Genomic DNA, 14254 nt, shown 5'->3' with positions numbered 1-14254 from the left:
CTAATAGTTATATATAGTTATATATGGTAGTAACCCTATATAAATAGTAATAGTTATAGTTGGGTATGCTATATATCTGATTAAAGTGATTAAATGAATAAACCATAAACATAACAATATATAGACATTGATGTAATAAATATATTAATTAAAAAAGTTAACTAATGTTTAACACATGTACTTAACTACGATAGTGCAAATCTTGTGTGTGACAGCAGGGTGTAATGAGGAAGTTGAGGCGGGCTAAAGGTCGAGATGGAACTAGAGTGGAGTCATTACTCTCTGAGCAGCAGGGAGGAAAGCCTCAAATCGGACTGCAGCTTCATTACACACGCTATGAGGAGCTAACCTGTAGGACCCCACTGGAGGCCCTAAAGGAGGCCCAGCAGACTGGAGATGTTCCCCAGCAGGAGGTGGGGTGGTGCTGAGGGGCTGCTGTTGCTCTGTATGAGCTCCACCATGGTGAGTCTTATACACACACACGCACGCACGCACGCACGCACGCACGCACGCACGCACGCACACACACACACACACACACACACACACACACACACACACACACACACACACACACACACACACACACACACACACACACACACACACACATACAATCAATCACTAACTAATACTCACAAACACACACATACTGTAGATACACACACACACACACACACACACACTGACTCACTCACTCACTCACAAACATGGCGGTGTGTGTGTGTGTGTGTGTTAAAAGTTCAAGGTAAAGTTTCTAGATTAGAGGAACTAGTTTCTAGAAGAACGCAAGACATTGTTAAAAAACACATTGTAAAGTAGATATTAGATATGTACTATTTAGGCATATGAAGTTATTCTAAAAAAATTGTTGTCCGAGATGGCCACTGTGGTCTGAGACAGGAAGTAGTTTAGAAACTAGATTAGAAAGTCCTTATATCCCCTTTACAACTGCGCAGTCCTGATTAACACACACACATACATTATATACTCATCATACTAATAATCTACTAATAAAACACCCTTGCTTTCAATAAGTATTTTATATTATTTTATATTTTCTTGATATGTAGTTGCTAAAATTATGAACCCGTCTACATAGTCAACATTTCTATAGATTATGGATTATGGATTAATGAGTAACCCATGTAACAGTTTATGCTCAATGTTTCTCATAGTAGAAGAAAATGGTGGTTTATTATGAAGCCACGGTTCTTGGTAAAGGAGAAGTTGCTCTATTTATTTCTCAGTAGTTGAAATTCCATCAAGTTTCTAACTAGACTCAGAGTCACATGATTGCTGATGGTGAAACTACAAGGAGAAAAGCAGAAATGCTGGGGTGGCAGATTCATTAAATCAACATTCATGTTCCCCACCATTCTCTGGCCTTGTTCACACCAGGCATTAACGTGCATATTGTAGACAGTTCGAGGTAGAGGTGTGAGTGCCACCCAATACCCATTGAGGTCGCATTGAGATCCGGTCTCTTATGTACGTGTTTATTTGCATCGAGAGAGGAAGTGAAATCAGTGACCCAAGACACTTGTGGAGTCACATTCTAATGCCAGGTGTGAACTGAACCTCTTCATCCTCTGTTCTCTGTTCCTATATATGGTTCATGTTCCCCACCACTCCTCGGTTCCTTCTGACAGTTAATGTTTACCCCCACTCTGTTCCTTTATGAGGTTCTTTTTTACCACTACTCTACATCCTCTGTTGCTATACGGTTCATTTTTACCACCACACTACATCCTCTTTACTCTGTCCTCCATAAGGACAAGTTCACCACCACTGAACTTCCATTCTCTGTGCTTTATAAGGTCAATGGTCTCACCACAACCCCCACATCCGGTACCCTGCCAGTGACCAGCAGCCCCACAGCCTCTACATCGTCAGTCTCCGTGGCAACGCCTACACCCACTCTGCTATCAGTCCCTAGATCGTCAGTCTCCACGGGAACCCAGGCACCCTCTACCTCATCTACAGTTTCCATGACAACAACGCCAGCTTCCCCGAAGCTGGCGGAGCTGCCCACAACGTCTGAAACCACAGAAACAACACTGGTGTCCACAACAAACACACCAACAACTCCAACTCCAAGTAATTCTAATATCTATGATTGACTTTATTTAATTTGGCCTGTTGTGACGAACTGTTGTTGACTGACTATATTTATTGACTGACTGCAACTATTGATGACTGTCTAACTATTGACTGACTAACTATGGTATACTGACTGTGCTATTGACTAACTAACTATTGTTGACTGACTAACTATTGACTAACTAACTATTGGTGACTGACTGTAACTATTATTGACTGACTGTATTCATTGATGGACTGCAACTATTGTTGACTGTCTAACTATTGACTGACTAACTATGGTATACTGACTGTGCTATTGACTAACTAACTATTGTTGACCGACTAACTATTGAGTGACTAACTGTGATACCGGTATACTGACTGTAACTAATGACTAACTAACTATTGTTGACTGACTAACTAATGTTGACTGACTGTATGACCGCCAGTGACCGGCAGCCCCACAGCCTCTACATCTTCAGTCTCCGTGGCAACGCCTACACCCACTCTGCTATCAGTCCCTAGATCGTCAGTCTCCACGGGAACCCAGGCACCCTCTACCTCATCTACACCAACAGTTTCCATGACAACAATGCCAGATTCCCCGACGTCTGTGACCACGGAGCTGCCCACAATGTCTGAAACCACGGAAACAACGCTGGTGTCCACAACAAACACACCAACAACTCCAACTCCAAGTAATTCTAATTTCTATGATTGACTTTATTTAATTTGGCCTGTTGTGACTAACTGTTGTTGACTGACTGTATTTATTGACTGACTGCAACTATTGATGACTGTCTAACTATTGACTGACTAACTATGGTATATTGACTGTAACTGTTAACTAACTAACTATTATTCTACTTCGTTTAAGAATGCTTGATTCTGATTGGCTGGGAGGAGGGCATTAACCCGGCAGGTTGCCCGCTGACTGAGCACAGCGTCATCAAATAGTAGATCAATATGCGCAACGATGACCGGCATCAGAGCCTCACTGAACCGTTATTTCTCAAGGTTCAATTTATATGCGGACAGTGAGTTTACCACCAGCAACAGGGTGTTCAAATCCATCATGAAAACCCATCGAAAGAATGGCCACGACAAGGCGAAACGCCATCCCCACGTCACCGAGGCTGACCTGAAACTGCTGCGTGAATCCACAGCTCTCTCCCTGGACACCCCGTTGCCATGAATTTCCCTATGCCCTTCTCTATGTCTCATTTTACCATCAATGGGAATGTCCAGTTTAATACACATAAATCGCCTGAATCGCAATAATTTTGTTATCAATTTATTGCAAATAAAAAAGATTTGGAATAAGGAATGCATGTTTGATCGATCGTAATTAAAGCTGACTTGATACAATGTAGGAACTATGTTATTAAACTAGTGATCAGATGCAGCCTTGTGTGGTTGCTATAGAAACTAATAAGTTACAGCTGAGCTAACGTTATTCACCGTAGTTCTAAAGGGGACTACTTTTTGAGGGAGATGAACTCAAACAGAGTATACATTTAATAAGCATGCAATACGAATAATAAAAAGCAGAATTATTTAAGTATTTGAATTGTTTTATTATGTTGGCAAGCAAGAAGTAGAATAAACGGGATAATCACCTCAAGGCAGGGCAATAAACAGTTTGATATGCCCGGCTAGTGGACGGCTTTGGTAAACCAAACTGTTTATTGCCCTGCCTCTCGGTGATTATCCCTTACTTGTGGACTGACTGTAACTATTATTGACTGACTGTATTCATTGATGGACTGCAACTATTATTGACTGTCTAACTATTGACTGACTAACTATGGCTACTGACTGTGCTATTGACTAACTAACTATTGTTGACCGACTAACTATTGAGTGACTAACTGTGATATCGGTATACTGACTGTAACTATTGACTAACTAACTATTGTTGACTGACTAACTAATGTTGACTGACTGTATTTATTAACTGCCTGGTTCTCTCTCAGCTCCTCCAAATGCAGAGCACTTCAAAGCCGTGCACCAAACGGAGAGGAACATCACGCTGCAATGGAGCATGCCAGCGAACTACACCCTCAGCAGCTTCAACTACACTCTGCAGTTTGAGGAGAACAGTACTAACATAATAGGAGGTCCTGCTGGGATCATGAACTACACTGTGGAAGATCTGGAACCAGCCAGGTGGTACAATTTCACCCTCTACACGAACGAGCAGGCGTTCACAAGCTCTGGGGTCAGCATCAGGGCTCTTACTGGTGAGACATCTTCATATCCATGAGGGACATGTAGAGGTTAGAAGGACACGCTACTGATGCTAGTCCTGTTCATCATGAGTGGTCTACTTATGTCTGTGGTCAATACAAAATCATATGTCCATTCTATATGTTGCTGTTGTTCATTCACATACTGTATATACCTTACTCTCTTTTGGATTTTTTATTGCATTTCTTTTTCTAAATGGTAGTGCTGTGTATAGGTTTCCCATGGTGTAGATTGGTCTAGATTTGATGCCGTGTTTCTTATGGTTTATAGGTGTACAGGCTTTACATTTTAGTATGTTTGACAGTTGCCGGTTGCCTTGACTTAAGCAAGTAATATTTCAGTTAAACCCTGTGTTCCTCTGTTTACCTTAAAATTAAATACTGGATCTTCTTCCTCTTCTATTTTTCTCATCATCATCATCAACATCATCAACATCATCATCATCATTGTCGTCTTCGTCATCATCATCATCATCATCATCATCATCATGGTCTGGTTCCTCAGCTCCTGAAAGTATAGATCGTGTGTGGGTGGTGGACCAGAACTCCAGTAGCATACGTCTGCTGTGGATGGCGGTGCAGAACGTCACCACCTACCTGGTGGAGTACAGAGACGGCGGCGGGAGCAGCAGCAGCAGCAGCACGGTGGGGGCGCAGGCGGAGCAGGTCAGCTACACGGCATCGCCTCTGCGTTCGGCCACCTCCTACACGTTCACCGTCTACAGCCGGCTGGAGAACGTCAGCAGCTCTGGAACCTCCGTCCCCGCAGCCACCGGTAAACCACTGCTTGTAGTGTCTATCCTCATGGTGACACAGATACCTTCATCACCATGGTAACCCAGATACACTAATCACCATGGTAACACAGTGGTAGTTAACCTTATCACAATGGTAACCCAAATACCTTAATCTCCATGGTAACACAGTGGTAGTTAACCTTATCACCATGGTAACCCAGATACCTTCATCACCATGGTTATTAACTTCAGTGGTTATCACCTTCATCTCCATGGTGACACAGTGGTACTTAAGCTTATCACAATGGTAATGCAGTTACCTTCATCACCATGTTGACACAGATACCCTCATCGCCATGGTTACACAGTGGGAGTTAACTTCCTTGCCATGGATTCACACTGGGAGTTGACTTAATCACCATGGTTACACAGTGGGAGCTGACTACATTGCCATGGTTACACTCAAGCTCCCCCCTAGTAGTTAATTCCATCATCATGGTTACAAGGCGACATGGTGATCGAGGACACGACCTGACATAGCGACTGTGTGTGGTATAACTCTTTCGTCCCCAGCTCCACTAGCGGTAACCATGGTGACCGTGAGGCGGAAGCTGAGTGAGGTGGAGCTGATCTGGAGCAGGGATGGTGACTCCAGCTACCTCCTCCTCTTCGGTGATCAGACCTTCAGCCCCGTCCCGACAGAGCCCGGGTCGGGCCAGGTCTCTCACAAGGTCTCCTCCCTACAGGAGGGGACGCTCTACAACTACAGCATCACCGCCTCCTACCAGAGAGTGAACAGCTCCACCTACTACGACAACACCGTCACCAGTAAGACACACAATACACATCTACATACAGTAGTAGTCATCAGAATAGTACTATCACTCACATAGCACGCCCTCGCAAAGTAATCAACCTCTGATAGTACTCACATTCACATAGTACTCATCCACACAGTACTCTCCGTCACAAAATACTCATCCACACAGTATTCTCAGAGTCTCAGAGTTCTCATCCATATAGTACTCATTCACACAGTAATCTCATTCCCATATGTGTGGCTATGAGAATGAGATTACAGTGTGAAAGAGTACGGATGAGAGAAGGGATGAGAACCTTACTTTACTAGCCACCAATAGCCTACAATATATCTTGATAACGCGTAGCCATTGTATCATAACCTGACTGTAATAAAGAATGATTTGTTTGTTTTAGCCATAAACTGTTCTGCTGTGGGGTGGCGGGTCACCAACTCCACCATCCAAGCCTCCATCGTGGGAGAATTCACAGACGTCTCGGCTCAACGTAACGGATCAGAGCCCCACAACGCCAGACCGGACCCTCCAGACAGTGTATTGCTCACTGGTCTCTACCCTGGGGCCACCTACTTCCTGTCGGTAAACTACAGGACGCTCCTGCAGTGTGGGCACAAGCTCACCCTACGTGAGTCCACCAAATTCAGAGCTACAGTGTTACGGCTAATAGCCATAAACACACTAACTTCCTGCTCAGAGATACAGTGTTACGGCTAATAGCCATAAACATACTAACTTCCTATTCAGAGCTACAGTGTTACGGCTAATAGCCATAAACATACTAACTTCCTATTCAGAGCTACGGGTTTACCGCTAATAGCCATAAACATACTAACTTCCTACTCAGAGATACAGGGATACTACTATTAATAGCCATAAACATACTAACTTCCTACTCAGTGGTCTGGGGTAACTTATGAATGCCCATATGCACACTTCTCCCTCCACAGAGATACATGTCACTTTATATCATTCAACAGAAAAAAAAACACTGATATACTATATAATATAATACTGATATACTACATACTACATATAATATTCATCCGTGTTGGCTGAGGGTGAAAGCAACTGGTCTTGAATGGGTTTCAACTGGTTTGACTGGTGGTGCATACTGCTTTTGACTTACAAGTTCTGAATGGTCTTGATTTTTGACTTTTACCGACTCTAGCTGGTGCTAACTGGTTCTGACCGCTTTCCAGCTCCTCCAGATATTAGAGCCCAGTGTGACAACGAGACGGCAGACACCATTGTGCTGCGCTGGGCCCTGCCGGCGGGCGTGTGGACGGGCGTGGAGGTGAATGTGACGGGGATAACGCTGGTGGTGCCTGACCTGGATGGGAAGCTCCAAACCACCCTGGAGGGGCTCCAGCCGGCCAGGACCTACCAGATCGCCACCCGCCTCCTCTCTGGACACCTGAAGAGCGCCGTCCAAATCATGGACTGTCATACAGTCGGAGGTGCCGGAGGTGCCGGAGGTATATAGACACTAGGGATCGTCCCATATGGATTTTTTACGCCCGGTGCCGATACCGATTACCTCGGTATCGGTACCATACCATCGGTCATCAGCCTTAGCTGATGACCGATACGCTGATGCCGATTTTCTCGAGCCAATATTTGGAGCCGATACTGCTTTTGCGCCATCAATTTACATCTTAAAAATGACGCAATGATGATAACAAATGTTTAAGTCTCAATTTAAAGAAGGAACATTTATTGAACTGTCCATCTGTAAATCATGCCGAAAAAACAAATAAATATAATTAATCGGCGAGTACGTGCATCGGCCGATGCCGATACACGTAAAAAACGCAAATATCGGCTGATATATCCGTCGATCGCTAATAGACACCCTCATAGATAAAATATAGAAATACATCCTGTCACCTGGGCCTACCTCTTCCCACATCTGATGTCTATGTTCACCCAGTGCTCTCCCTCACATATCCAGACAGGATCCCTTCATGTATAACGTGTAGCTTCTTACAGCTTCACTAGCCACGATAGTCTACAATGTACTCTCATAACCTGTGTGCTTACTCCCTGTAGGGGTCATTGGTGGATCTGTGGCGGCTGTGTTGATCGTACTCCTCCTGGTAGCTCTGGTCGTGTACTTCTATAGGCGGAGAAGACCAAAGCCCATCCGTCGGTAAGTGTTAGGCCATGCCCCCCCTCGCCAGATCAGTAGACCCCCCCCCACCCTCCCCCTTCCATTGGGTAGACCACAGCCCCTCCCTAAATGGCCCATTCTCTCAGATAGGTCTATAGACTACATCCCCTCACAGTTAAACCATACCCTCAGGTAGGTCTATAGACCACATCCCCTCATGTAGTTAATAGGACTCTCTAATGACCTCTCGGAGTAAAACCATTCTCTTCTCGTTCCTTACCACATATACAGGCCTGACTTTGCGGGCTGGGCCACACCTTCTGACACCTACAAGTAGGTATAGCTGTGTCTCCACCTGTACACACCTGTCCACCTTGTTTTCTCCCAGCCACCTGCAAGTGTAAACCAGCTGTTGTGCTGTTTCCAGGCCTATCCCAGCGGATCTGTTTGAGGACCATGTCAAGCAGATGAGCCAGGACGATAACTGGGGTTTCAGCGAGGAGTATGAGGTAAACATCAACAAGTAGACCCAGGACTCTGGGAACCTCAGCCTCACCCTAACCCGGTTATATATTATGGTCTGTTCCCCTGCAGAACTTCATCCCTGTCGGTATGGAGCAGACCTGCAAGGCAGCCATCATCCCAGACAACAAGGCCAAGAACCGCTTCACCAATGTGCTGCCGTGTAGGTCTTAAGTTCACCTGTAGGACTTTAGTTATTCTGTTGGTCTACAGTTCTCCTGTAGTTCTACAGTTCACCCGCAGGTCTTCAGTTCACACGTAGGTCTTCAGTTTGCCTGTATGTCTGAAGTTCCCCTGTACGACTTAAGTTCAGATGTAGATCTAAAGTTCACCTGTATCTCTAAAGTTCACATGTAGGTTTTAAGTTCACCAGTCAGACTTAAGTTAACCTGTAAGTCAAAGTTCAACTGTAGGACTTACGTTCACTAGTAGGTCTGTGGTATGTGGCCCATAATAATTAGGTGTAAGATAAACAGTTGGGCAATCCAATCCGTTAAATGCCAGGACTGAATATTTGTCTCAGTCTGTTACTGCCTGGAGGAGTAAAGATCACTAGTAGGGCCAAAGTTCATCTGGTTTATCTGCTCAAGCTGTAGTTCATTTAGTGACCTGTTATTTAAGGTAATCGCTGGTGTGTAGTTAAACTAAACTTGAACTATTAGTTTAAGGTCATCTCTGGTCTGTAGTTGAACTGAACATTAAACTCCTTGTTATAGTAAACTGCTGGTCTTTGGTTCCACTCACCTGTGGTCTCATGTTCTAGATGACTGGTGCCGTGTGAAACTCTCCCCGCAGATCGAGCAGGAGAACTCAGACTACATCAATGCCAGCTACCTGCCGGTAATCCTACTTCTCTTTCTGACCAATGCCTACGTGACTTTTTCTGTTTCATTTGAACATTAGCATGTTGGACCACTGGACCAAAGGGCATTAAGATAATATTGATCTCACTTTTTAACATGGTAATGACAATGTACACAGTATGTACATTGTACATACTGTATGTGGAACCAGGGCCAGAACCGCCACAGGTGGGTCGAGGCAACGTCTGGGAACAGCTGTTCTGGACGTACAGTGATTGGATGAGGATGGGAAAGTGAGGTGTGTTTGGGTGTTGCCAGGGTTACAGTGGCAGCAAAGAGTACATTGCGGCACAGGGTCCCCTGGCCGGGACCCTGGACGACTTCTGGAGGATGGTCTGGGAGCAAGGGGTGAGGGCCATCGCCATGGTAACCAACTGCATCGAGGGAGGCAGGGTGAGTGTTGGGCGATGTCCTCACTAATGAACTGTAGACCAACCAATCCGGTTCATGAGATCACAGGCGTGTGTGGTTGTTTATTTGAATCTCAGACAGCTAGTTTACCTTAACCAACTCGAGAATTGGGGTAGTAAACCCTTACTAACTAACCTTAACCAACTTCAGAATGGAGCTAGTTAAACCTTACCAGCTACCAACCCTTACCAGCTATATATTAGAGGTAGTTAATATAGCTGGTTAACCCTAACCAACTAGAGAATACATCTAGTCAACCTGAACTAACTAACCTGTATGAGGTATCGAATATATCTAGTCAACTTTAACCAACTAGAGAATACATCTAGTTAACCCCAACCAACTAGAGATAGATCTAGTTAATTACATATTACACCAATTCTTAAATTGTTACGTTGGCTCCCTGTATGTCAGAGAATTGATTTTAAAATCATGTTGCTAACCTATAAATCCCTACATGGTCTAGGGCCAAAATATTTAACTGATATGCTTCCACTACATAAGCCTTCTAGGCCACTAAGATCCTCTGAGACCAATTTGTTAATTATCCCCAGAGTCAACACGAAACATGGGGAAGCAGGATTTAGTTACTATGCAACAAATAAATGAAATAAACTCCCTGAGGATTTAAGACTTGCCCCAACTCTGACAGCTTTTAAAACAAGACTGAAGACTTTTATGTTTGCTTTAGCTTTCTGCTAAATCTTAAATCTACAATGCTTCTATTTTTTATTTTATTAGTAACTTTGCCTTTATTTTCTCACTTTCTAAAATGTTTTTTTTTAAACTTTGCCTTTATTTTCTATCTGTTTTATTTTTTACGTATCTATTATTTTCTTTTATTGTATGACAATGTTTATATGTGAAGCACTTTGAGTCTGCCTTGTGTATGAAAAGTGCTATATAAATAAAGTTGCCTTGCCTTGCCTTGCCACCCCAACCAACTAGAGAATAGATCTAGTTAACCTCAACCAACTATAGAACAGATCTAGTTAACCCGTCCTGTGTCTCCAGGCTAAGTGTGAGCAGTACTGGCCTCTGGACTACACTCCCTGTCTGTACGGAGACCTCCTGGTCACCAGCATCTCAGAGCAGACTCAGCCTAACTGGACCATACGAAGCTTCACCGTCAAAAACGTAAGACAACCTCACATCACATGTGCACCTATAGATCTGAATGTGCAGTTATCGATGTGTATCTATGCAGAGCTGCCTACATTTATACTTCCACCCCGTCGATAACATGTGTTGTGCACTACACCTGTGTACAAACAATCCCCCCCCCCCCCCCCCCCCCCCCAGAGGGCCACTTCTGAGCAGCGCTCCGTCCAACACTTCCACTTCCGGGCATGGCCCGACCACGGCGTGCCCGAGGGCACCTGGCCGCTGCTCCAGTTCCGGGAATTGCTCCGGCAACATATGGAGCAGGAGGGGGGCGGGTTTCCCACCCTGGTGCACTGCAGGTAACACATACACACACACACACACAGACACGCGTACTGCTGTACATACACACGCACATGTAGTGTATGTATGTATGCACATAAATATAGTTGTATCTATATATAGTGCACATGTAGACTGTACAGGTGTGCTGGTAGCAGGTACATTATATATAATGTAGTATACACTAATCCGGCGAAATAGGAAGTTTAGCAGTGCCGCCATTTCTGAGGTGCTGGAAATCACGTGACTTGCTGTGTTTTGCTAAGGAAGTAGCGTGTTGGTGCCGTAGGCGGTTGTTGCAGATGCAAAATGTTTTTCTTCAGTTTTTTTAGTACGTTAGCTGTTCAATTATGCCGGGAAGAACATGTTGTGTGGTCGGCTGTAACAGTATGAAAAGTCACATGCTGTGTCTGTGCAGGCCAGGCCTGTGAACCCTCTTGCTGTTGCAGCTTTAATTTTGTACAGTAGTCCTTCTGTATGGCTACAACACTTCCCTCGGCCGGCCACGCAGTCACACACTACTTCTAGAATTTTGCCATCTTCTCTCTGTATGGTTACTGACACATTATGGTACGAGTTCACTGCCTGTGAAAACCTCACGACACCTTTTAATTTGATGAGCTCATCTGCGATGGCGTGTAGTATCTGGCCAATCCATCCGGAGCTCATGTAATTCTGACCTTCAATCAGAGCCCTGTAGTTTGCGTTCTGAAGCTCATCGCATGCCAGACGATTAATAAAATAATCCTTAATACCTGTAAGAACATGTATTTTACTGCTACAACTGCTACAACTGGTCGTGGTCAATAGCTATTTGCAACTTGTGAAGCTTGTGAACATATTAGCAAGCTAGTAATGACAGCTAGGTTTTATTGTTGTCATCAATTAATACACATCTTAATACATTATGTTGTCAATAAATTACCTTCATCGGTAAGTTTTGGCCACTGCCTGACATCATCTATCCAATTTTACATGTTAATGTTTATACCTGTCACTACGAGCAGTCCACGAGCAGGATGCTTTCACTGAAAAGCCATTAGAGGGCAGCGGCAAGGTCTGTGCAGGTTTACGTGGGATGAGGATGGGTACTGAATAACTGTATTTTATGGGGAAGAACTCACCAATATTGCAACTCTGCGGACAGCTTGGGCCATCTGGCGTGCCCTTGGTTTCACAGACAGTATCTTTCTCTTTGTATCTGCAGGAGAACTTTAAGCAAGCAACTTTCTATCAAGAAGTCTGCGGAGCGTTCAATTTTCCAACTGTCTGCAGTCTGTGAGCACGCTTCACAGACTTGACAGAAAGTTGCTCATGCATGACAAACAGTCATGCGTCGGTAGCATCCAACTGCAGCCCCGGAGCTGGGGCCTGTCGTGCGTAAAGTCTGTTTTTTTCTGCTTTTTGGAGAAAAATCAAGAAAGTGAAATTAACACTGAAAAACTTGACTGGGGCAGTTAGTGGCCGACTGTGAATCCAGACATCGAAACCACACTACAGGCCCCTCTGCCACACCACAGGACCCTCTACCACACTAGAGGCCCCTCTACCACACTACAGGCCCCTCTGCCACACCACAGGACCCTCTACCACACTACAGGCCCCTCTAACACAACACAGGACCCTCTACCACACCACAGGCCCCTCTACCACACCACAGGCCCCTCTACCACACCACAGGCCCCCTCTAACACACCACAGGCCCCTCTACCACACCACAGGCCCCCTCTAACACAGGCCCCCTCTACCACACCACAGGCCCCCTCTAACACAACACAGGCCCCCTCTAACACAACACAGGTCTATCTACCACACCACAGGCCCCCTCTAACACAACACAGGCCTATCTACCACCTTACAGGCCCCCTCTAACACAACACAGGCCCCCTCTAACAAAGGCCCCCCTCTAACACACCACAGGCCCCTCTGCCCCCTCCACACCACAGGCCCCTCTGCCACACCACAGGCCCCCTCTAACACAACACAGGCCCCTCTGCCACACCACAGGCCCCCTCTAACACAACACAGGCCCCCTCTAACCCACCACAGGCCCCTCTGCCACAACACAGGCCCCAGCTCCAGGGCTGCAGTTGGATGCTATTGGACAAACGTGGACATTTGTGAAAACAAAGTTATGCCGTTACAAAGCATGAGCACATATGTAAATTATTTCAGGAAAGGAGAGGAAGGAGTTTGATGTGTAAATGTTTGGCTTGATGGCAGTTGTCACAGTGATTTGATTTTGTTTGCGGTGACTGTCAAGACGATTATCAATAAATCGGCACAGCCCTCGTGTATATAATGTGTGTGTCTAGGTGCGGGTGTGGGAGGGACTGGTACCCTGGTAGCAGGTATTTATAATGTATGTTTAATATAATGAGTATATCATGTCCCTATAGTGCGGGTGTTGGAAGGACCGGTACGCTGGTGGCTCTGGACGTGCTTCTGCAGCAGCTGGAGGTGGAGGGGGTGGTTGATGTGGCGTCATTCGTCCACAAGATGAGACTCTCCCGGCCCCTCATGGTGCAAACCGAGGTACTGTCGATAGTTATTTATCTTCACACAGAGGTACTGTCAATAAAGTTATTTATCTTTACTGAGGTAGTCAGTACAATTATGTATCTTAAGACGGAGGTATGTCCATAAAGCTATTCATCTGGACACTGATGTATTGTCAATAAAGCTATTGATCTCTACATTGAGGAACTGACAATAAGTGTCATGTATCTTTTGACTATGCATCCTGTTGATATATTTATCTTTAGACGAAGATACACATCTTTTAACTTGACCCTCTATTCAAGAAGTTAATGTTAAACTGGTACTATATATATAAAATACTAAACCATGTAACCCGTGTTAGTCCCAGTACGTGTTCCTGCACCACTGCCTCCTGGAGGCCATGCAGGGAAGGGAAGTGGAGGACGAGCACACCTACCAGAACCTGATCTACGCCAACGCAACAGCACTCCAACAAATGCCTTACAGCAATACCAACGTCTGAAACATTGTT

The 14254-nt window shown here is 45.0% G+C and overlaps 1 protein-coding gene across 2 annotated transcripts; it reads left to right on the top strand.

Annotated features, from left to right (window-relative positions):
- Nucleotides 1-303: 303 nt before the first annotated feature.
- Nucleotides 304-14245, top strand: LOC311355722 (receptor-type tyrosine-protein phosphatase H-like; the record flags this gene model as incomplete). Of its 2 annotated transcripts, none has more annotated exons than XM_084475536.1 (18): nt 304-462; nt 1821-2100; nt 2604-2783; nt 4062-4328; nt 4840-5109; nt 5645-5899; nt 6287-6514; nt 7089-7364; nt 7939-8038; nt 8291-8332; nt 8427-8508; nt 8594-8684; nt 9285-9361; nt 9643-9777; nt 10810-10932; nt 11098-11258; nt 13641-13776; nt 14105-14245. In XM_084475536.1, the coding sequence occupies exons 1-18, from the start codon at nt 397-399 to the stop codon at nt 14243-14245; spliced, it is 2910 nt and encodes a 969-aa protein (XP_084331662.1). In that variant the 5' UTR covers nt 304-396. The 2 variants fall into 2 exon arrangements, with proteins under 2 accessions (XP_084331662.1, XP_084331661.1); XM_084475535.1 differs by having other exon boundaries at nt 2535-2783.
- Between the last annotated feature and the right edge of the window lie 9 nt (nt 14246-14254).

The sequence above is a fragment of the Micromesistius poutassou genome, assembly GCF_964030765.1.
Source record: "Micromesistius poutassou genome assembly, chromosome: 11".
In the NCBI taxonomy this organism is placed as follows: domain Eukaryota; kingdom Metazoa; phylum Chordata; class Actinopteri; order Gadiformes; family Gadidae; genus Micromesistius; species Micromesistius poutassou.
The sequence above is the reverse complement of the archived record's forward strand: the minus strand, read 5'-3'. Positions and strand labels throughout refer to the sequence as shown.